The sequence below is a fragment of the Pocillopora verrucosa genome, chromosome 8 (assembly GCF_036669915.1).
Source record: "Pocillopora verrucosa isolate sample1 chromosome 8, ASM3666991v2, whole genome shotgun sequence".
NCBI lineage: Eukaryota > Metazoa > Cnidaria > Anthozoa > Scleractinia > Pocilloporidae > Pocillopora > Pocillopora verrucosa.
In genome coordinates this window covers 3,142,940-3,164,901 of record NC_089319.1, presented here as the reverse complement: position 1 = coordinate 3,164,901, position 21,962 = coordinate 3,142,940, and the positions used below count along the sequence as shown (strand labels likewise).

General features: G+C 38.1%; 2 protein-coding genes across 2 annotated transcripts; both read right to left on the bottom strand.

The window, feature by feature from the left end:
• Nucleotides 1–442: 442 nt before the first annotated feature.
• On the bottom strand, nucleotides 443–11,010 carry LOC131791027 (eukaryotic peptide chain release factor GTP-binding subunit ERF3A-like). Its single transcript, XM_059108331.2, has 19 exons — nucleotides 10,705–11,010; nucleotides 10,241–10,309; nucleotides 9,225–9,290; nucleotides 8,820–8,963; nucleotides 8,179–8,212; nucleotides 7,638–7,715; nucleotides 7,004–7,049; nucleotides 6,347–6,481; nucleotides 5,941–5,999; nucleotides 5,697–5,792; nucleotides 5,494–5,558; nucleotides 5,336–5,417; nucleotides 5,090–5,183; nucleotides 4,444–4,524; nucleotides 4,084–4,185; nucleotides 3,299–3,370; nucleotides 2,754–2,843; nucleotides 2,169–2,337; nucleotides 443–1,774 (listed from the first exon to the last, which is right to left on the bottom strand). The coding sequence occupies exons 1-19, from the start codon at nucleotides 10,892–10,894 to the stop codon at nucleotides 1,731–1,733; spliced, it is 1,716 nt and encodes a 571-aa protein (XP_058964314.2). The 5' UTR covers nucleotides 10,895–11,010; the 3' UTR covers nucleotides 443–1,730.
• A 2,232-nt stretch (nucleotides 11,011–13,242) lies between these two features.
• On the bottom strand, nucleotides 13,243–20,668 carry LOC131791024 (solute carrier family 53 member 1). The gene is made up of 10 exons (XM_059108328.2): nucleotides 20,299–20,668; nucleotides 19,412–19,501; nucleotides 19,232–19,313; nucleotides 18,469–18,650; nucleotides 17,622–17,801; nucleotides 16,908–17,049; nucleotides 16,133–16,327; nucleotides 15,553–15,713; nucleotides 15,042–15,175; nucleotides 13,243–14,544 (listed from the first exon to the last, which is right to left on the bottom strand). Exons 1-10 carry the CDS (start codon nucleotides 20,407–20,409, stop codon nucleotides 14,415–14,417), a joined length of 1,407 nt encoding a protein of 468 aa, XP_058964311.2. The 5' UTR covers nucleotides 20,410–20,668; the 3' UTR covers nucleotides 13,243–14,414.
• Nucleotides 20,669–21,962: the final 1,294 nt, after the last annotated feature.

Sequence of the window (21,962 nt, the reverse complement as noted above, 5' to 3'; positions counted from 1 at the left end):
TACGATTGTCGCGTCGAAACTGACGTCCGTAGGCTCTCTGTGGGATTAACCCTACCCATACACACGAGGCGGCTTACTTTCTCCTGTTTTCTTCCATAGCAAACCAAAATTTTATTGAGAAGGATTTTTTTTTTGTCTTGTTACGAGCTTAGAAGAAAGGAAAACAAATTGAGTGCCTGTGAAAAAAATCGACCCTCAGTCCCCCAGCCTCTCTGCTCCCATGCTCAACCACTGAATCAGAGATTCTATGGTGCGCTGTACCAGAACCATCTTCATATCTAACACACGTTAAGCATACCATCAAAATCAGTCTGCAATGTCGAAACGTCATGTGCGTAAATAGAATAAAAAGATAATATATATCTAGTTTGGTTGTGGAACAAAGAGATGTTCTTTTTCGCCTTGACACGGGCGTGCCAAAGGGAGACTAAGATGACAAACATTGATTAAATAACATTTATTCATTTTTTTTTTTCAATTAGAAGAGAAAAATAAAACACTGTAGAAATATACATCGCAACTGGGAAATTTTCAGAACAGATAAGCAGACGAAGTCGTTTTCTGTGACATAAACATTTACCTCACTGAGTGCTCGTTATTAATTGATACCCTACGAGTGTATTTCAACGATTTACACTTCGAACACAGAATCACGCTCGTTGCGTTAACAAACCTCTCATTTCTTACATTTAGAATAGCACAGTTTTAAAATACCTCTAGCGCAGTTCGATTAAGCGTCACACAACCAAAGCAATCAACATCGGCCAATCAGAGGCAAGGAAAATTCCATAAGAAGGCAATGTGAACTTCAAGCAAATGCACGCAATTGGTCTCAAGCGCAAGACAGCTCGCGTAACAGTAAACACAGTAGTCAAACGTCAGGCAAGCGCGAGGGTATTAATCCTGACAGGCCGCGCTTCAATTTCCAGCGCACAATATCATCAAAGGGGAAAATAAGAAATAGAAATCTTTAAAGGGAAAAAAAGTACGGAAAAGGATAACCTAAGGACGGGTATCTTGTAAATTTACCATTCAGTTTGAGCTTTGCAATAAAAGTTGAATGATTTAAACACAATGACTTACTGGTTAGTGTGTGTGTGTGTTTTCTTTTTATGTAACTCGTGTGAGACAACTTGGTTTTCACAGCGATCTTACATGCACCGACGTTTGACCGCTGTGTTATAATAGTGTCTGGAATGATATAAGTTTCCCCTTCTATCCATTAGTGGCAAATATTGTGGCGCTAATTTTCTCGACCAATCACATAGCGCAATGAAATCAATACGATGCAACCCCGGTTCACTTTCGATAGTCAATTGAAAATTGCACTGTGTGGCAACGAATTATTTTTATAAGTGATCTCCTGGATCTTTTGGTTATTTCCCGACTCTCAACAAGAAACTACGACTCCAATTCCCTACGTCTCCAGATATTTCTTAACCATATAATCTTCTAGTTGCGAAGTTCAACAAAACACAAGGATCGTCGTTCCAATGTAATTTCCTCCTCATGGCTGATAGCGAAGCATGAGAATGAAGCTTAAAATTGACTCAGGTATACAAAGGCGACATCTGGCTTGATATCAAATCTTATCCACGATATAAATTGTCTCTCTTTTTTTGATGGCTGTTTTGGACGACATAAAAGTGTTTCACGCTCCACTTATTTAGTGACATTCATTTTCGCAAGTTCTTCCTGGAGATGTGTTTTAATTCCCTAATTCACCCTGTTTAAGATAGTAGCTTCAGAACTTTTCCGATAGCAATGGTTTTGCCTAAAAGTAAATGAGAAAAGCAAAATAAATATCTACTTAAATAGCTAACTAAATAAATATTTATATAAATAAATAAGCAAATAAATAAGCCAATAAATAAAATAAACGGATTAAAAAGTATACACCACAATTGATGAGCCAATCAAAACTTTCTAACTGCACAATACCCTTCTAAAATTTGCTTCTCTCCCAATGCGTGGCCTCTTAGCTCAGTTGATAGCGGCGCCCAGCTAATATCTGGGAGGCACGGGTTTGCATCTTGTCGAAGCGTGAATTTTTTCCACGCTTCTTTTCTGCAATTTCTACAACTTATCTGCGAGGACCATTGCTTTACTTGATGCACAATACATTGTTGAACAGTAACAATTCCATATTAATGCCATATCGCCGTTACCTTCGTCTCTAAGTGTAAATCTTCCCATTTGTTGAAAGTCGGCAAATTTCTCGATGCACACAACTCCCGATGTTTGAAGTTGCGCTACAGCCACTTGGTCTTGTTTAATAAATCTCGGTCTTCCTTTCTGCCTTTTTCCTGTTTTTCTGTCAATTAATGCTATTAGAATCTACAAAAATAAGTTCACAACGAAAATAATCAGAAGAAAGAAATATCGATGTTAAAAACACGTTCTTTACTGCAGTTTTGAGTGATTGTGCTGGCTACTCTGTACATTACAAGCTTTCTCTGAAAATAAAAAGGAATCAAAAAGCTTTTAAAGGTAATTTCTTCTTAGAGGAGCTGGTTAATATAGGAAGCAAATTTGGAGGCCTCAGTTATCAGCGAAAATCTTCGGAAAATCATTCTTGGCCAACAATAGAGAAATTTATCTTTATGAAAATCCTCAATTTGATAAACAATTTGAAAATATGGAAACAGTAATTGTGTACAGTGACGGCAAACCAACAGAGCTTTCCAACTTGGTCAACATCAAAACAGATGGTAAGTCTTAAGATTAAATTCATCAGAATACACATAACCTACCTGGAAAGTAACTTCCTCTACGACATTGTGGATATGTAAAACAGCACTGTAACCAGCACAGATGATGGACTTGTGCTCAAGAATAACAACCTAATTATGAAGCAAACAAATGAATGGAAGGCAAAATGAAACTCCACTCCAAAGAAAACCTTTGAAAACTCCACTTTCTCCCTCAAGCTTTCTTCATACCTAACCCTTATTATCAACGCATGAGACTGTCATTACTGGAAAACTTGACCTCTTGGTTTCGTTATGATAAAATCCAACATACGTACCGTCCTCCCAAAAAATGCTTGCGAGGATTCTCTTAACCCCTTAGACCCTCTCCCCACCCCCCCCCCCCCAAAAAAAAAAAAACGATTCAAAATCTGAACAAGGTGCAAAAGGAAAGAGGTTCTATAAGAGTTCAGTGCCTTGATCAAAAAATTTCAACACAAACTACCCCTACTAGGGCTGAAACCTGGTCTTGGATCAAATATGAGGAATTCACAATGAAGAGTATTAAAGACCCAAAATAACAATGATCAAAATACACCATACTAAACCTGAGCTTCAAATGTTTTAACAGTGTGGCATAAGTTGTCTGGTGAACAGAGAACAAATCCTGGTGAGACATCCTGTAACGCAAAAAAGCGTCCAAGTCAACTGTGAGAAGTAACTGTAAGTAACTGAAGCTCGTGAATTTAAATCATTCCATTGAAAAAAAAAAAGACAGGGCTCTTGAAGGACAGAGAATGCAGACAGGGTAATCACGGGGACTAGATAAGGAAACACCTTATAGGGAACAGAAAAGCGTCTTGTGGTTGTGGCAAAAAACAATATGGTATTACCATTAAATTGGTAAGTTAGCAAAGGAAAAGAAACATGGTTCTTACAACAACCTCTGTATTACAAACACCAAATTTAACCCTTTAACTCCCATGAATGACCAAGACAGAATTTCTCCATACAGTATCAATACAATATCAACCAGATAAGTGATGAGAACAAAGAAAAATATCAATTTGGGGATAATTAGTTGATCCAGTACTAAATTCTCTCAACTAACATTATAAGAATTGAATGGTTGACTGTAAGGAGAATTTCAAATTTGATCTGGGAGTTAAATGGTTAAGCTGTAGGAAATAAGCAAACATTTTTTGGCTCCTTTAATTAGTCATAATCAGAACAATTATAGAAATTTATGTTTAAAGTTATTTTCCCCAAACCATGAATGTCCTCTGCTGAGTGTGTAAATATATTCATATTGTTGTTACGGCAAACTCTGTCGCAGTTTTTTAACAGGTCTAGTAAGAAGTTGCTCTATCATGACAAAATATTATAAGTTTACCTCTTCCTCTACTCCTCTTAGCTTAAGTTTAACATTATCACCAGCCACTGCTGCACCTCTTTCTTCTTCATCAAATATGATTCCTAACACCTCTACAGAGACCTGTATGAAATGAGTTGTGCAATTAACTTTATAATCAGAAGACTGCATACAATTCCCTTGGAGTGTGTTTAAAAATAAACCACTAGCAATCCTACCAATTAAATTTTTTTCTTTCATTTATTCAAATATCATAGCTAAAAGAAAAACAAAACCTCGGCATTCTTATTTCATGATATAAAGCTAGAGGATAGATCCTTAAACAAGTCAAAAAAATTGATCCACAACAACATTAAGTGCTGCAGTGAAAATTTATGTCACCTTGTTGGGCATCAAGAGCAATGTCTCGCCTTTACTAAGTTTTCCAGATTCCACTTTGCCAAGTACTACAGTTCCCATGTCCTGAGGTCATAATCAACAAAACAATTATAACATCAATGTACAAGTAACCATGCTAATGAGCTCCTAAACATTGGTGGTGTAACAGAGATGATAATATACATGAAAAAGAAAATGTGCATCTGATTGGCTGAAAACAAATACACATAACACAAGTGCAAAGTTGTACAATGAGTGCAAATTACAAATAGTGCATGTGCTGCCAAAATTTTGTCCATCTGGACTTTCAGTGATGCATTTTTCATGCAAATTATTAACAAGTAACACAAGATTTCCAGTGCAATTTGATGGTGCCCTACAAGCTTGTTGTTGTCTTTGAAAAATTTATTTGTCCTTATTGACACCAAATTGCACTAAAAAAATGTCATTACCTATAAAAATGGCTCACACAGAAATTGTGGGACAGATTACCATAGATAGCATCCCAATTGTGTGCTCAGTTGCAAGCCGCCACACAAGCACTTCAATACCGACAACAAGATCAAGAGTACTATGTGTTCATCCCGTACCAGCAATAACCTAATGACAAAAAAGGGACAAACATGATAAAATGGTTGAATTTACTCACCTTGTATCTCTCTGAAATAGGTATTCTGAGTGGTCCATCAACAGACCGTGTCAATGATGGCAATTCATCAATATATTCCAAAAAAGATTTACCACTGCAACAAAAATGGCATCAAAAGTCAATTTTTGCATTTTACAATGTATTCCTTCAAATGCTATTCAAAACCAGTTTGCTTGGAACAAGTACTTAACAGAACTGAAGTGTGGAGGAGGGACTTAAGGTCAAAGAGGAATTCTTATTATTCACCTGAACCAATTGCATTCTTCAGGATCAAGCCTTTTACGGAGATTGGCACCTGTCAATCCTGAGCAAGGCATGTAATGGACATCTGTGGGAGAAAACATATATGGAATCAAAAAGAGGCATGGGAAAAATTGTTACAAACAAAGCAAATTACAATTTACCTGTCCTTGGGTTAAAGCCTACTTTCTTAAGGAATGGAGTCAGCTTTGTTTGGATTTCTTCATACCTTAAAGATGTGCAAGAAGCAGTTGAATGTTAGCAAGGGTAAACCTCCCAAAAGCTGGCAATAAAATGAAAGAGTGGCTTGGGAAGTGTTGAACAGACCATAAGTGATTAAAGCATTCCAGAGATCAGAGGCACCGACCTTCCTTTATCCCATTCCACAGTTGGATCATCCATTTTATTGACAAGAACAACCAAATGCTTTACTCCTGCTGTTTTGGCCAACATAGCATGCTCTCTGAGAGAAACCAAGAAATAGCAATACTCATCAGGAGACAAGGTTGAAAAAAGAAGGAAAAAAGACAGCAAAGAAAAGTAACAATAAAAAAGTCAGTGGCTATGAAGAGCTAAGCCATCATAAACACAACTGTGCAGTAAACTTTTACCGTGTTTGACCTCCTTTTTCAAAACCAGTTTCAAACTCTCCTTTCCTGGCAGAGATGACCTAACATAACAAAGATGTTGCACAGAGAATAATCAGATGGCCCTATATTTGGTTTGACACCCATTCAATTGTATATATAAATACAATTATATTCTTACCAGTCAATAAAATTATGGCAAAAATATTCAAAACTGTGGAGAAATCATGAAAAACAGTGAAGTAGATTCACTACAAAGTAGACAGAAGTTAACCATTTAAGCTAAATTTTAGGCACTTTCAGGGATTTCACCGTGGGTTACATGTACTGGTACTTCTTACCTGTCTTTTATACCAAGCATTTCATTTGTCATTTATTTCACATTTTCTTCAATTAAAAGACATCAGATATGTTTGATCATAGTACTCACCAGTACTCCAAGATCAGCTTGTGCTGCTCCACTGATCATGTTTGGAACAAAGCTCTTGTGTCCTGGTGCATCTAGTAATGTGAAATGTTTGTTTGGTGTGTCAAACGCAGCTCTCCCCACTTCAACTGTTTTACCCTAAAGAAGATAGCAATAAAAGAAACAATTCATCAACTTATGAATAGAAAACCAACAATTTCATGCTAACTGCTGATGCACAATTTCATGATCCCTTCCACTCCCAGCGGTGAGAAAAAAAGAATTTATCCTAAACACTACATCTTCAGGCAGAGACATGACAAGAATAGAGAAATATCCTTTGATTCAGTAACATATTGTCAGAGCCCAAATTGAAAGAAATGCATGGCACACAGTGCAATGGGAGTAAAATGGTCATTACTCCAAACCCCGGAATATCAGTAACTGTTATGAAATTGTTTGTGCCCTGATAAAAATGCACACATTTGCTCATTACAAAATGGGAATCCCAATGAGTACACATAAACCTCCAATGGTTCATGTCACGAAATTCAAATGTTCCTGGAGCTGAGCATAGACTACATCAGGGAATTAATACTGTTTCACTTATGAATCATCCAGGTTTCAGAAAGTACCATTTCATATGCCACAGAGTGTTGAATGTATACACTGTTGCCATACCTTATCTCTTTCCTCTTGATTTGTGTCCAATGCCCATGATAAGTACCTACATGAATATCAGTATTACAATGTATCAAAGCTTGATGAAAATGCTGTTCAACAGCCTAGGACAAGAAGGACAACTTTCCAGGCTACCATCTTTTTTTGAGCTGTAAGCAAGTACTGTTGAGATGTCAAATAGCTTTTTGAGCATAAGGGTGATGCAAAAAACTCCCAGGGACAAATCTAGATCCTTTAAAATCATTCTGTCTAAATATAAACTTATTTTACAAAAATTTTGTTGACTTTGTTCAAAATGACTTCTCTCAGCCATATTTTGAAAGCTTGTCTCTACCTCAAATGTTCTTTCTTACAGATAACATAAGAATTTTCATCTCCCTGAAACAATTCATTCTGCTTTTAGATAAAGTGACATTCATGAGTTGAAGAGGGGTAAAGCTAATGAAAGAGTTTCACCAATTTTTTTTTATATTAGACAGAGCATAAGTGCATATAGAGTGCTGAATAATTTTTGGCTGGGAGCTTTTAGTAAAAGCTTATCCAATGGGATAACAGAGAAAACAATTCTCCTTTTCTCCTGAGTATGATTAGGAGAATTCTAAACCAAACAATACACTTGAACTGATAAACTAACCATGTTTCTCTGTTCTTCTCTTTTGCTTCTCTTTCATACTTTTCCAGTGTTCTCTTGTCAACCTGTCCTGTCAGGTACCTAAAGAGGCACCATGCTATCATTAAGTACTTTGTCATTATGAAATAATACCTCATTGATTTTATTTTAAAACTACTGAAAGGATATTTTCAGTGAGCGAAAAAAAAAAAAAAAGCCACAAAAAAACAAAAAAACAACAAAAAAACAACAACAGAAAAACAGGTTTCTACAAGGGCCATAACACAATCATTACTTAAAGTAGTTCATCATTCTTAACAAATAATACCTGTCAGTACTTTAGTTTTAAGCGACAACAAATTAAATGAAGGTCATCTCCAGTGTACAAAAAATACAAAAATAAAAGGAAAAACCAAGACTTGAAAAATTGTGGCAAGACAGAGTATCAAATTTTGTTTCAAGAATGTTCTTGTAAATCATTTAGTGCACAAATACAAGTAATGAAGCATTTTCATGGTATCCTCATTACTTCTCTACAACTACATTATTTCATAATCAAACTTACATTACATGTCCACCAATTGTTGATTTTCCAGCATCTGGAAGAAAAAGAAAGGTTTCATTATGTGTCTTGATTTATATAATGGAAATCTCAAGAATCATCTCAGGTAACCTAAGTTATCATTAAGTCAACTCAGGATTCTGTTAGTTTTCATAAAATGTAAATATACTGTATGTGAATTCTCTCTGAAGCAAATGCAGTTAAGGTGACTCTCTACCAACAAATTGAACCATCTGACCCCCAAGAGTGATATTAATCTAGTTTCTTACAATATCACCCCTGGATCACATAATGAAGTCACAAGAATAAGGAACATGATCATCAACTGAAGCTCTTGATTGTTCAACAAATTCTCTTTGTCAGCACCTTAAGAAGTGTACGGGGAACAGTATAGAGAATATGCATAATGATGTTAGCATGTACAGGGTTAAGGAGTACATCTTACAAATAAAAGAAAGAACAAAGTTGTTAAGAAGTTCTGGATCACCATCAGTATCTGGGCAACTGCCCACCTACTCCTCCCCTAACCCAACATTAACCCTAAGTTGTTATCAATTGACTCTTGTTGAGTTAGGGGAGGGGTAGTTGGGTAGTTGGGTAGTTGGATAGTTGCCCAGATACTGATATTGATGTGAAGTTCTTACCAACATGACCAATGAATATAATATTAAGATGCTCTCTTTTGTCTTCAGGTTCTTCTTCAACTTCTTTCTTTGCTTCTTTTTTCACAGGCTTCACTTGTTCCTCTTCCTCTTCCTCAGCCTCTACTTCAACTGTTTGTTTGGTTTCTAGTAAACAATGATTACAAAGTAAAGCAATTGGGTTTGACTCTGGACATTCTCAAGTTGGTTTTTCTTGTCCAGAAAGGGAAAACCCTAAAAGAAAGGTCAACAGCCAAAAAAAAATTTAACACAACTCAATTCTAAAACATGCTTTTTCCAATTTCTCTTTCCCTTTCCTCTGCCAACTCCATACACCATGTAACATAAACTGATTATTACTTCAACTTGGAGCACATCAACATATACTGTAGATATCTAATTTTTTACCTCCTCTGTCTTCATTTGTTTCTGGTTTCATGTCAATGGGTTCTTTGTCTTCGCCAGGTACATCTCCTTTGATAAAATTTAAAAAATAAATAAGACAGTTATCTAAGATAACAAAGCAGCTTTCCATTCATCACAACTGATCAGTGTGACTGTCCTGACCACACACAGAACAGTCAGAACTGACAAGGCAGCTCTGGTCAAATTGTCTTCCTCCTCCCTTACCTGCCCTTAAAATAGAACCACTTTCCTTTCATACTTCTGTGCAGACTACTTCTAAATTGCAGTTGCCAGTTCCAAACAAGTAGGATTTCATGGCCAAATGGTCATGCTCTATACTCTGAATCTTGAGATCAAGATTTGAGCTGTAGCTGGGCTCACTGTGTTATTTTCTTGGGTAATATTGCTTTGCTTAGTATTTTGTCTGCAGAGAGTACAGAGGGAGGGGGGGGAGAGATGGCAATACTTTGTGTGAATTCATGCTTCTGGAACTTGGATACCCTCTGACAGGAGATGTCTCCAGGTTCTTGAACCTACTAAATTACCACCCATCTTTCCCCACCTAATTTTATTCCATAGATCAGGACACAACCTTACTAAAATCATATATTTTCTGTAAATCTAGTTTCTTTCCCCTGACTTGAAAAACACTACCTCTATACCTGGTATATGGGAGAGAGGGAAACTCTATTTTCACTTTTTGAAAATAAAGGGGAAATGCCAAGTACGCTTCATAATTAGGAACATTCTAGAGGAGACTTATAGAAAATGGCTTAAAAATTGGCCTAAAAACCAGAGGGGTAGTCTTGAAAACGACTGTTGTTGGTGTCACTGACTAAAGAAAGCAGCAGTGGTAGACATCAACAGAGACATAATTGTAAAATGACAAAATCTACATTAAACAAGTTCCTTTCACGATTTTGAAACGAGTTTCAGTATTATGAATTGCAAACAACTGTTTTTGATCATACAGTTGTGAAAACATCAGATCAATTCATTAAATATTCTACAATACTCACCCTTAATAGTGTCCGAATTTTTCTCGGCAATTTCCGACTGATCAACATCCCCATTTGTAGAAGGAGAAGCTGAATCATAAACAAACCAAAATAGGAACTACCCATTATAACTGTGAAACAACTTTCTCATAAAAGTCACAAGATCAAAGGCAATACCAACTGAGAGTTTGCACAAGCGCTAATATTAATTTAACGTGGATTTAAGAGTTTACACAATGGCCTTTTGACTGTACGGAAAGCACAAAACAGACTTTTCAATAAGTAACATCGACTGTTTTTGATCACATCATCAGAGAAGTGAAAAGAGAAATGACTCCAATCTGATCGTGACAGAGCACGAGTACAGTGGTACAATGAATGGTCTGGGAAAATTGATTTAAAACTTCATCAAGATACGATTGTGGTCAGAGTATTCACCCATAGTGATGATAGAGTGAGGATCAACAAAGAGGATAGGGCCTTACCATCAGTCGTCACTGTTTTCAAAAACGAAGGAACAAATGCCGGCGCATTGACGTTTGGTACAAAAGGTTTTGCGTTTACATTGAGCGAATGAAGTTGGGCACTCAAATCGCTTGTTCCTTCACTCATTTCTCCTGGGCCAGGATCGTCTAAAGAATCCCACGAATCTGGTGCGTTTGCGTCTGAATCCATTCCTCGATCGTGCTGTTTCTAAGATATTTTGATGGCTTGGTTATGAAAAAGTTGACTTTTGTGTTATTTTTTCCCCCGGTTACTTTGGCCCACGAGAAATGGTGCAATTTCCACGCCGGTTCGTAGGGCATTGAGCATGCTTGAAAACACCGCTGGCAATCGGAGGCTCGTCTACATACATACATTCGTGGCTAACACTTAGCTATATATAAAGAAAATTTACAGGTCAGTCACGAAAGAAAAGATAAATAAATAAACCTAGAAGCTATATAAAAGTGTTTAAAGTGATGTAGTATTATGGAACTGTATAAAATTATAGAACTATTAAACTTACAAAAACCAGGTGTTTACCTCGCGCGCGTGTAAAGCGCGTGATAAGCACGCGTGGCAGGGATGAAAATTTTAGTGCCATACCGTAAAATTCCGAAAATAAGCCCCTCCATGTATAAGCCCCTCCGTATCGAAACTCCACCAAATCTGAAACGCAAAAATACTTCCTATAATAAGCCCCTCCGAATACAAGCCCCCGAGGGTTTGTATTTGGAAATTATCCTCAGTTATACAAACCAAAGCAAACTACACATAATCACCATTATCAAGAAGCCTTTTATAATCATAAAAAACGAATCCGTGCACTAAAGCAATGTGGTCAACATGCGTTGAAGTTTACTGTCTTTTACGCAGTTCGCTCTTCACTCGCGCTTTGAATTCCTTCGGTCTGAAGACAAAGTTTTTGCAAGGAAGTTCGAACAAAAATTTGAAACAAATTTCCCTCCAATTATAAGCCCAGCCAATTTTGAAACGCAAATTTCCCTCCTATAATGAGCCCTTCGGAATATAGTTCCTTCCAAAAATAAGACCCTCAAAAAGTTCCTTTGAAAAATATAAGCCCCGGGGCTTATTTTCAGAATTTTTACGGTATCCGTAAACCTTGCGGAAAAACATTGAACTAAACTATCATTCTGACTGTGCAAAAAAATGCATTACACAGAAACGGAGGTGACAACCAACAGAAGTGTTTCGTGTACTGGGACTTAAATGAGTTTCTCTCTAGTAATGAGGAGGGGGGCATCGGGATTTTCGGTTTTGCGGTTTTGGCTATATTTTAAATCGGTTATTCGGTTTTTGTGCCAAAAAACTTCGGTTTTTCGGTTTTGGTGTTCGTTGCGGTTTACGCGTTTTCCGTATTTTAGCATTTAGTTTACGCTTTCCGCGAAAACTATTGACGGGTTTTCGGATTTGATACTCGATGCGGTTTTCGGTTTTTCCTATGGGTTCCGGTTTCTCTTCGATCTGAGCGGCAATTACGCGCCTTCACAGATCTCGATTAGCGGCTAAACGCAAATGTTATCGAGAGGAATGTGCGACAAACCAATTGAAATATCGCAGGGATTCCTCGGTAGCCTACGTGTAGCCGTACTCCCCCCTAAGTTGGGGGGGAGGGGAGGGTACAGCTACACGAACATTGCTAGAATTTCTTTATCAATGCCACCTCGAAGTTGGTGACCAAGTTACAGGCCAAACTTTCAGGTCTTAGTTCGCAAATGGAAATGTTAGGTTAGGGATTTTCGATGAAACTTTCCAGAGCTATAGCATTTTGCGACTGCAAAATTGCAGTCCTATAGAGCCTTTTGTGCAAAGTTCCTTGATTTATTTAGGCGCCATTACCAGCTGCGTACCCCTCCCCCCCCCCACCTTGGGGCTAGAGCTGAGCTGAGTCCGCAAAGACCATGCTCAAGGTTCTCGAGAGAGCAGCTGTTAATTTAAGCAGATACTAGAAGATACGTATGCTAAGTCTATAGCATTCATAAATCCTGTAATGAAATTAGTGTAGTTAACTCTGTATGCTACGCTTGTCGCCACTGTATCAGATTTATCAGGGTCTTTTAAGACCCTGATACATTTTCACGTCCCAGTTATTAAAATAACTGGGACGTGAAAATGTATCGGTTTTGACAGTTTTGCATGCGGCTTTCGGTTTTGATCGCATTTTTTTTCGTTTTTTCGGTTTTAGATGGTTTTTTCTGCGGTCACGCGGTTTTTAATAGGCTCCGCTTCCCCCCTCAATGAGGGTCAATTTACTGAGTGTTGCTTATTGTATCTTTCGCAGCCCTCTGAGGGATGTCACGCAACCGAAAGCATGACGTGACATCCCCTGAAAAGACCGCTGGCAAAGGAGATAACAAGAGATCAATGGTCGAAGAATTTACTCAGGCTGCTGAAACCTTCAACCTGAACAGTAGGTGCTCCCTTTTGCGATACACCCTAACCCTACTTGCGAGTATCCGAAATATTTAATAGAATGGCCTCGAAAAGAAAGAAAAGTCGATGAAACGAGCTTTGTTCGAAAGATTTTAATAGTCAAGACATCGAAACGACTAAATACATTACACAGTAACATATCTTTCCCAATACCGACCTTTAATACGGTCGAAGACAGATTTCCGTCTTGAGTCAAATAAACATCATCTTATTTTTCAATGTTTATAGCAAATACCGTTTGATGTGAATGTGACCGAGTGCAAATGAAAATACTAAATTCAAACGTAATTGGTACATTACTCTCTAATCCTTTTACTATTGTTATCAACTTATAAAAAAATGAGAATAATACCCCGTACTAAGCCTTGTTTTCCCATCGGACTACGAACGTGAGGCAAAAGTGCTAACTTTTTTCCATTAACTCGTGCAAATTGCTGTTAATCTTGAACGTCAAAATGAAAGCGCTTCTCAACCTAGTGTCACCAAATAAAAGCAAAATTAATTAAGGAGCAAATAAAAATTCAAGCGAACCCAGGGGAACTATTTGATTAGCGATAGGTCTGCAATACAAAACCAGAGCAAACCGGGATCATTCCCATGAAAATTGCTCTTAGCTCTCTGGTGTTTTCTCGGTTTATTCACGGACCGATGTACTGTATAACCTGCTCGAACTTCGAAGAAGGATAATCAAAATGAAATCAACTTATTTTCACCGAATAGTTAGAAAAAATAAACTCATCACATTCGCTTTAATTAATCAATCATCTCTAGATGGGCATTTCCAAAAACAACGATTTGTACTATGCACCTTCATATCTTTACAAATCAACCAGAACCCTTCCTCCCCAAAATAACCTCTTTGACTTAAAAAAAATAAGGAACATTATAATGCCTTACAGACAAAAAAAATAACCCTCTGAAGTAAACAAAATAGACGTGACTCCCCATTCCACTGTAATCGTTTTGTTAACAATATTAAATAAAGTTTAACATCTAATTTAACAATAGTGGTTCTTCTACATAAACATAATATTAATGTAATAATAATTTATGTAGCTTAAGTAATATTTGTCATTAAATATCAGAGTTGATGATAATTTTTGAAATAGTTAGCCACTAAGTTTTGTTTATCCCCAAATTTAAAGGTCGAGTTTCCCCAGACTTCCTCGTCCAGTTAAGGACGCGTACACTTTTCGTCATAGAGAAAAGTGGGATTGGGGATTGTCATGATTTCCTGACAATCGTCTGTCACAATTTATTATCCTATTGACTCTTCTGATTGTTCATCTTCGTCATATTCTCTGAGTTCCTCTTGACTATGATCCGTCGCTCCTTTTAGTCGACTCAAGTGCTCATTTTCTACTCGAAGAAAATTCCATACGAATCGCCTGGAAAGAGAACATTTCACAATTAGTTATGCAACTAGATCATGGCATATCAAACGCTCAGGATTCGTGCGCAGTTTTGCGCAAACAAATTAAGACTTTTTCCACAATTGTTCAGCTCAACAATACGAGTCAAAACACTTAAGTAGACAACGGTTGGGTAAAAATACCTACTTCTTCATTTTTAGTTAAGGCTATCTTCATTTTTTAAAATCTTCTTACAGTCTTAAAACTGTTTTAAATCATAACATCTCTTTTCAAGAACAAACGATTCAGTTCGCACGCCACATCATAAAAGTAGCAGTTTTCTCTTACAAAGATCGCTAAGCTAAGCAATAACTGCTTTCAGGGAAACCCATAACCCACCGCCTTGAGAGGTCAGGACTTTCACTAAGTAACGCAACAAACACAAACGGAGTTCTGCGCCTGTCACGTAATACTCTCTCTTCGTGTGGCAAATCCAAACAAAAGTTAAAAAGCCGACTAGTACTACTACTGACCTAAATACTTCCAACACCGCTAGTAATGCTGTGAGGACTTCAGAATGAAACAGTCCTGCTTCACCAACTGATACAGTCAGGACCCAGGACAAGCGAAGAAAGAGATTGCTAACCAACGCAAAGTAATAAAACCCCTGCAGAAAGAAGAGAAAAAAATACATTTGATAAGGACATTGTAATTCGAAAATATAACTACAGAATACGCAGGTTCCTTTTCTGGCCTATTTCCGGGGCTACAAGTTCCCCTTAGCCCACGGGTGGAGTGTTGAATGAAATACAGAATTTTCCCTCCTTCCTCATTCCGCAACCAAATTTTTCCCATACGATATTTTACCGTTTCTTAAAAAAATTTTCTTATCTGTTGCTCATCGCGATCACCTGTGACCCAAGCTTTTTTCTTGGCCTAGTCCTTTTCCACGCTGAAGGCCATCCCGACCCATGTACCCAGGTCGCGATGGCCTCAATGACCCCAGATGTGGAAGTTAAACTTCGTTCCCATGCCTCTACTTACCAAGCGTTTGAATAGCAACTTGGCTCTAAGATATCCGTGACTAGAATCCATTAGTCCCCAATCCATTCTCACATCCCACACGTAGGTGTAACACGAACTGATGAACGCCGAGAAGATCCAAAACAGAAAGTAGAAATCCATCTGCTGTTTACCAGTATTTTCTGCCGATAGAAAACAATATGTTAAGTTATCTCCCTTAAAGATAAAAATTACATGAAAAATACACAAGTCAGTTTTGTACAGGCCCATATCGAACCAAAGTAAGATTACAATGAACATGAGGGAGACCAAAAATATTTGCGTGGTAAAATAAACACACACAAAAAAAAAAACAAAACAAAAGTAAGACACTGAACGCAGACTGCAAATGAGGAACTTCGAAAAATTTCCGCCAAATTTTTCAAGATGCACGAACTACGACGTAGCTCTTTTAAGGCCAACTTAGATCGGTTTCTGCATTTTTGCGATCTAATTTATCGGCCGGACTTTATTTAGGAAGGGTGAAATATAAAAAGGAAACTATAAAAACTTTCATTATATGCCTTCTTTCACATTCAACTAACTTCTCCATGAGGGATACCTTTGTGAGTTGTCGCCACTGTTGAAAAGAACACAACAAAGAACGTTGTGGAATATTTCCCAGCATTCGCAAGGTGTGGGAATTTCTGTTTTGTGTCATCGTATCTGCGCAGACTCTGCGCAAAGCGCCACCACGCAGGGAGACAAGCGATCAGCGGTCTCAGCCCATACAGTTTGCTACCGCATTTACTTCGGTCTACAAGAGAAATAAAACATAGAATGTAAGTGAGTCAATACCCTCAGAAAGTGTGACATGATGGTTACGATATACGGGGGAACACTTCCCACAGATATCCTGCGTGTAGAGGTTTGCTCGAGGGAATTTTCTCCCACAAAAGGACAGACAAGAAATTAGATAAAGAAATATAGATAAAATAACGCAAGAACGAGTACTAGCAACTCTGAACATATGTATTAAGACTTCTTTTGACTCCATCCAGTTGACGTTTTCATCAAAATACAAAATTCGCTTTTTCTCTTCTGACTGGCCTTTGGAGCGTAAGAAGTTCGGCAGACACGAAAAGACCCCGAAGCAAGCCGAAAGAAAACCACTTAACACCAATGTTGCTGCCTTCGGCAGATTCCGACAAACCCGACTACGGCGCGAAGGAGGACGAAGTTGCACCGATAATGATAGTTTCGGTAGATCCTGGCAAACCCGACCGCAACCCGAGGGAAGACGAAGTTGCACAGATTACGAAGGCCTCGATAGATTCAGAAAAACCCGACAGCAGAAAAGGCAAAGGAAAATGAAATTGCAATGACTGTTAGCTCACCTTGAACAGAGTAGTAGTCAAGTGCGTAAAAACAAGACATATACTCCATATCCAGAATAGCAACTACAAGACTGTTTAGCTGATCTGCAAGCCAGAAGTCGGCAAATCCTACATGGTGGAACGGCGCTGTCAAAACTCGCCACTGAAAAAAAAGAGAAAAACAAAGAGCAAATTAAATTTGTTTTAACAACTTGCTGTTAAAATAACTAGTCGGGGATAGCTACAGATTCTGAACTATCTCAGAAAAAATTCCTACGTGCCTATGAACGAATCTATCTTGACGAGGTCAACAATTTGTGTCAATTTGTGTCAAGGAGTAAAATTACCTCCAACCTCGGACGAACAAACACCGAGAGACACGCAATAGGGTTTCCGGTGTTGGACATTACTGAGATTAGTTTAACGTATTTTCTTCGCAGAATTGTCAGTTTTTCGACTTTTGGTATCCACTTTTTTCCTATACGCTTATCTTTTCCCTTGGCCTTATCACTTTTAAATACGCGGATAACATCAGTTCTTTAGAATGTTTAGGCCGTCTCACTGTTTAAGCGACATTTCTAACAATTTTAGACCCCAGTGCCCCCTCTGTTATCTAAGGGAACTGTCATTTCAGAGAACGATGAGGCGAAACGAAGAAGTCAGAAAGAGTGAATTGAGGAGAAATCGTGTGAGAATTAATTAACAAAATTAGAGATGAATGAACATTATACTTACAATTGCCCTAAGAAGCCAGAATCTTGCTTTTCTTAAACAGAAGTCAAGCGTGTTGATACCGAAAATAAAAAAGAAACAAGCTAACGCAATTGGATGGAAATAACGCGGCAGTCCAAAATGTTCAGAGAAAAGAAAAACCACAGCACTTGTTCCCCATAGGACGGCGAAGAACAACGACATCTATTGAGAGACAGAGAGAACACAGATACAGTAAAACGTCAACAAAGTTTATTCAAAATATTCAAGTGCCGTACAGTTACCTTTGATGAACACCAGGACAATGAAAACTGCAATCTTGTGCCGAGATTTTGTCACAGAATTGTTACCGCTGGGTTCAGCTTTTAGCAAAATTTCTACGCTGATGCAAAAAACTTCAGAAGAGTAAAATGTTCTGATATTGATGAAAACAGTCTAAAATGCAATAAATTGTGAGCCTCGAAAGTCCCTCATTCATCCAGATTGATTTAATTTTTAAAAGAGGGACGCAAAGAGTTTGTGAGTGGCGCATGACAAGGCCCAAAATTAATATTTGACACGAGAATTTTACAGAAAGGTAAGGCAAGCTAAGATTTGAAGTTTTCCCTTTAAAACTTGTGAAGTGTGAAGTTCTGCTTAAAGTGCCCGAGACGCGCGAATTTTTTACTAAAAATTTGTGCATGAAACAGAATCTGGACCCCCCACCCCCCTCGCTTTGCTACCATCTTAATACGAACTTCATCGCGGTATAAAACTGTTACAATTTCTGATAGAGAGTTTACTTTGAATCTGCTGGGGATCAGAAAGGTGTCATGGAGGGGGGTGGGGAGGGGGGTTTAGAAAATTTACGAGTACATCTCACGAATCTTACCTCTAGCATTCGAAGAGGGCAGAGACTATTCTTTAAGTCACAGATGTGTGCAGGGTTAATACCCACTGATTTCCAGCCGTATAAATTGATTCCAAAGAAAAAAAATTCTAGTACGAACAGAAACATTCCTCTATACATGCGGAACGCTGGTTGCCATTGGATATCATTGTCCGCCCGAATTGCTAAAAAAAAAAAATCATTAAAATGTCAGGTGACAGTCATTATCTGGTTATTTTCAACATTTGGACATCTTCCTACTGCGTTGGTAACAACCGCGACGAAGCTTGCTAAAAAAAATATTTCAATCGGAGAAACAAAATATATCCCTCAGAGAAGGAAAGCGGGTGTCAGAATTCTCATTAAACAGCTGTGGAAATATTTGGCTAAGGAACAGCCAACTGTGAACTCTCTACAACAGCGTTTGCTTTACATGGATAATTGACTTGTAATTTGATTGTGACGTAAGTACTTTCTTAGTTGTTATGGTTTGTTGGCCGAAACCGGAAAAGCAAACCTCAGCAGGGAAAAATTTCGTATGGTCAGTTATTGAAAAGTTCTCGGATACGCTTTCCATTACATCAAACCCAAACATTAGATGAAAAGATCGCCATAAAACTGCCATGATTGCACAAGAGCGCCCTATTAGCGTGACTTGGAACTCTGCACCCGATTTACGACACGATCATTATATCTTGAAAACCTTCAGCATGTACGAACGACTTTTTCGACACATAGTTACAAGAGTTTGCCACTGTTTTCATACCTGCAATAACTAGCACGGTAAACAACACGAAAAACATGCCACTCAGAATACCCAGCCGAAATATAAGCCAAGTTTGGTAAGCCTGCAAAACAAAGCAATAGTATAAACAATATTAGCAATCAGTTACGAATCGTTGCAATTAAAAAATGGTTCACCTCGGGAAAGAAGCACACGCCAAACCTTATTAGACTCCGTGTCCACTGAGCAATTTTCAGGTTCAGTTTTTTGATGGTAACTTTTGTCCTCTATCGCTTCGCCAGCTTCACACCCCTAACATTACAAAATCGACAAGAGAGAGAGACTGATAATTAAAAAAATAATTTCTGTGGCTACACATTTTTTTTGACAATTCAAAACTTAGGAAACACGATACCAACAAAAAGGGCACACGATTTCCCAATTTCCGCCCGATTCCAAATGATTTCCTATCAGAACTTGAGCGGAAATCAAAACCTGGAGAAAAATCATCTCCGTACAGAGAGCAAAGGCTGAGCAATCCTTGAAAAATAACCAAATCTTTGGTGAATTTTAAGTAAAATACTAATCGGTTGTTGCGCAAACTACGCAACGGGAAAAATCGATTATCACCGTTTCCGACAGATTTTAAAACTTCACTCGATCCGTTTAAATTTTTTTTTTAAACATAACGAAACAAGACTGCCTTTATAATTGAATAACAGCTTCGTGTATTTTTCCCATGGGAATTGAAATGTAACAGGGAATAAATTAAATTTGTTTTTAAAAAATCACAACAAAAGCAATACACAGCAATAAAGTGACAACGGAAATATTGAGATAGGATCAAGCGGTATCGGATGACTGATAGACGTACCATGGCAAAACGCAGGGAGGCCGAAATCACAGCGATCCCTTCAGTAGAAATTTCTTAAACGACCGCACACGAAAAACGAAGCGATTACGCTGCACAAGTGAACCTTAGCAGCAAAGCCTCGTTTAAATTCAAATGAATGAACTTTGTATTCAAATAGCTTATTTGCTGTTTTCATGCATAATGATTTTAAATACCCCGAGCGAAATTTATTGTACGAATTTTTAACTGAATTTACCTGGTAGGTCTGAACTTTGCGATACTTGCGAAGATACGCCTTTGTTCTTCTCTTCTTGCCAGCTTCGCCATCGAGAGTTTGAACAGCAATCATCAACCCTTTGAAATGCATCTTAGATCGCTCGCAGTATGAGCGAAGTTGATAATTTGAACGCAGTCAAAATAACCCGACGCAATGCACGTACAATATTATGTGATCAATTCCCTGCTCGGGGAAGTAAGGAAAACAAGAGATGTAATTATTTTTATGAACGGTTTTGCATTCAACGACACTTCAAGGAGAGAGTTGGAAGGGAGAGAGCAGAAGAACGAAGTTTGATGTGAAGGCCAAACGAACACGATAGGGTTTGCGCAGAATAAAGTAGTATTATAATATGTCACGTGTGAAGAATCGACCAGTTAGAGGATGTGTAGCTAGGGTGTGTTTCCGGCAAACAATAGAGATAATAAATAACCTGAGACCTTGGCCAAGGTAAAATCACATACCTCGTGAATATTATTTGTCGCATAATTAGGCATTTATTATTTGTAATTTCCTTCGACAATCTGGATAAATCTTTGGTTGAGCTGCTCAAAGCGAGCTTGTCCGCGTGGTTAACTTGTGTCTGCATAGTGTCGATACACGGTTTCCAGTTTCAAACGGAAACGTGGGCTAAAATTAATCTTTTAGCAGTTTAAAATTTTGGATCAGGCGTTGGAGCAGGCTATTGCTTGTTTGTACGTAGTTAGCCTGACGTCGCCAAAATCCAAAACTTAACGGTTACCGTAATTTCCCTTCTTTGCTTATCAGGCATAAGTAGTTATGAAGTGAAAACTGTTTACATCGTGGCAGATCAAGAAAGCCGCTCGCGCGTGACTTTGACTAAAAACATTGTATTCAGCGTCGTGGTGTGTACATTAATTATGCGATTTCTAGCTATTTTAGCCAAACTGTTAATACCAAATCAATGCTGGTTTGTTCAGAATGGATAGACAGTCGCCCAAATAAGCAAAAGAAAAGATGTTTTCATCGTTATATATGTTTAGGGAAAACGCTCTTAAAACTCTTCGCCGAACATTTTGACGAATTTCTAAAGATTGAACGAGTATACTGACCACCAGGCGAATGAACAGTTTCATTTAGTTGTATCACATCAGCAGTGTTCTTACGTCACTTCGTGCACGTTTAGTCTTAAGGCAGCCACGTTTGTGCTTACTAGGTAATAAGCTCCCGTCCCTAGCCACCTCAAGAGGTTTTAAACCACCGTGATTGAGGCTCGCACGCAACTTTCTCTGAGAACTTAATAACGGCTGTGAAAGAGACTATTCTATGCGGTGATGATTCGATTTAACGCTCGGGGCACTTCCTTACGATGGTGTCTCTATGGTATTTATCTTGCTACCTCCAGGGAGGGCGCTTATTCAAAACAGGGCGCCTATTTATTTTGTTTTAAGACAGTAGAATGTGCCAAACAGGGCGCCTATTTATTTTGTTTTAAGACAGTAGAATGTGCAAAACAAGGCTTTGGTGTTCAGTTTTGAAAAAGGAAAAATTGCTGAAACTGAAAAATTAACAGATATACAGTGGAAATTCTTGTAATAGTAGTAGGTGATGTACTCTAGCATTACCATTACTGAAACAGATACAGGCGCCGAACATGGAACTTTGGACGTTTGCGTCAACTT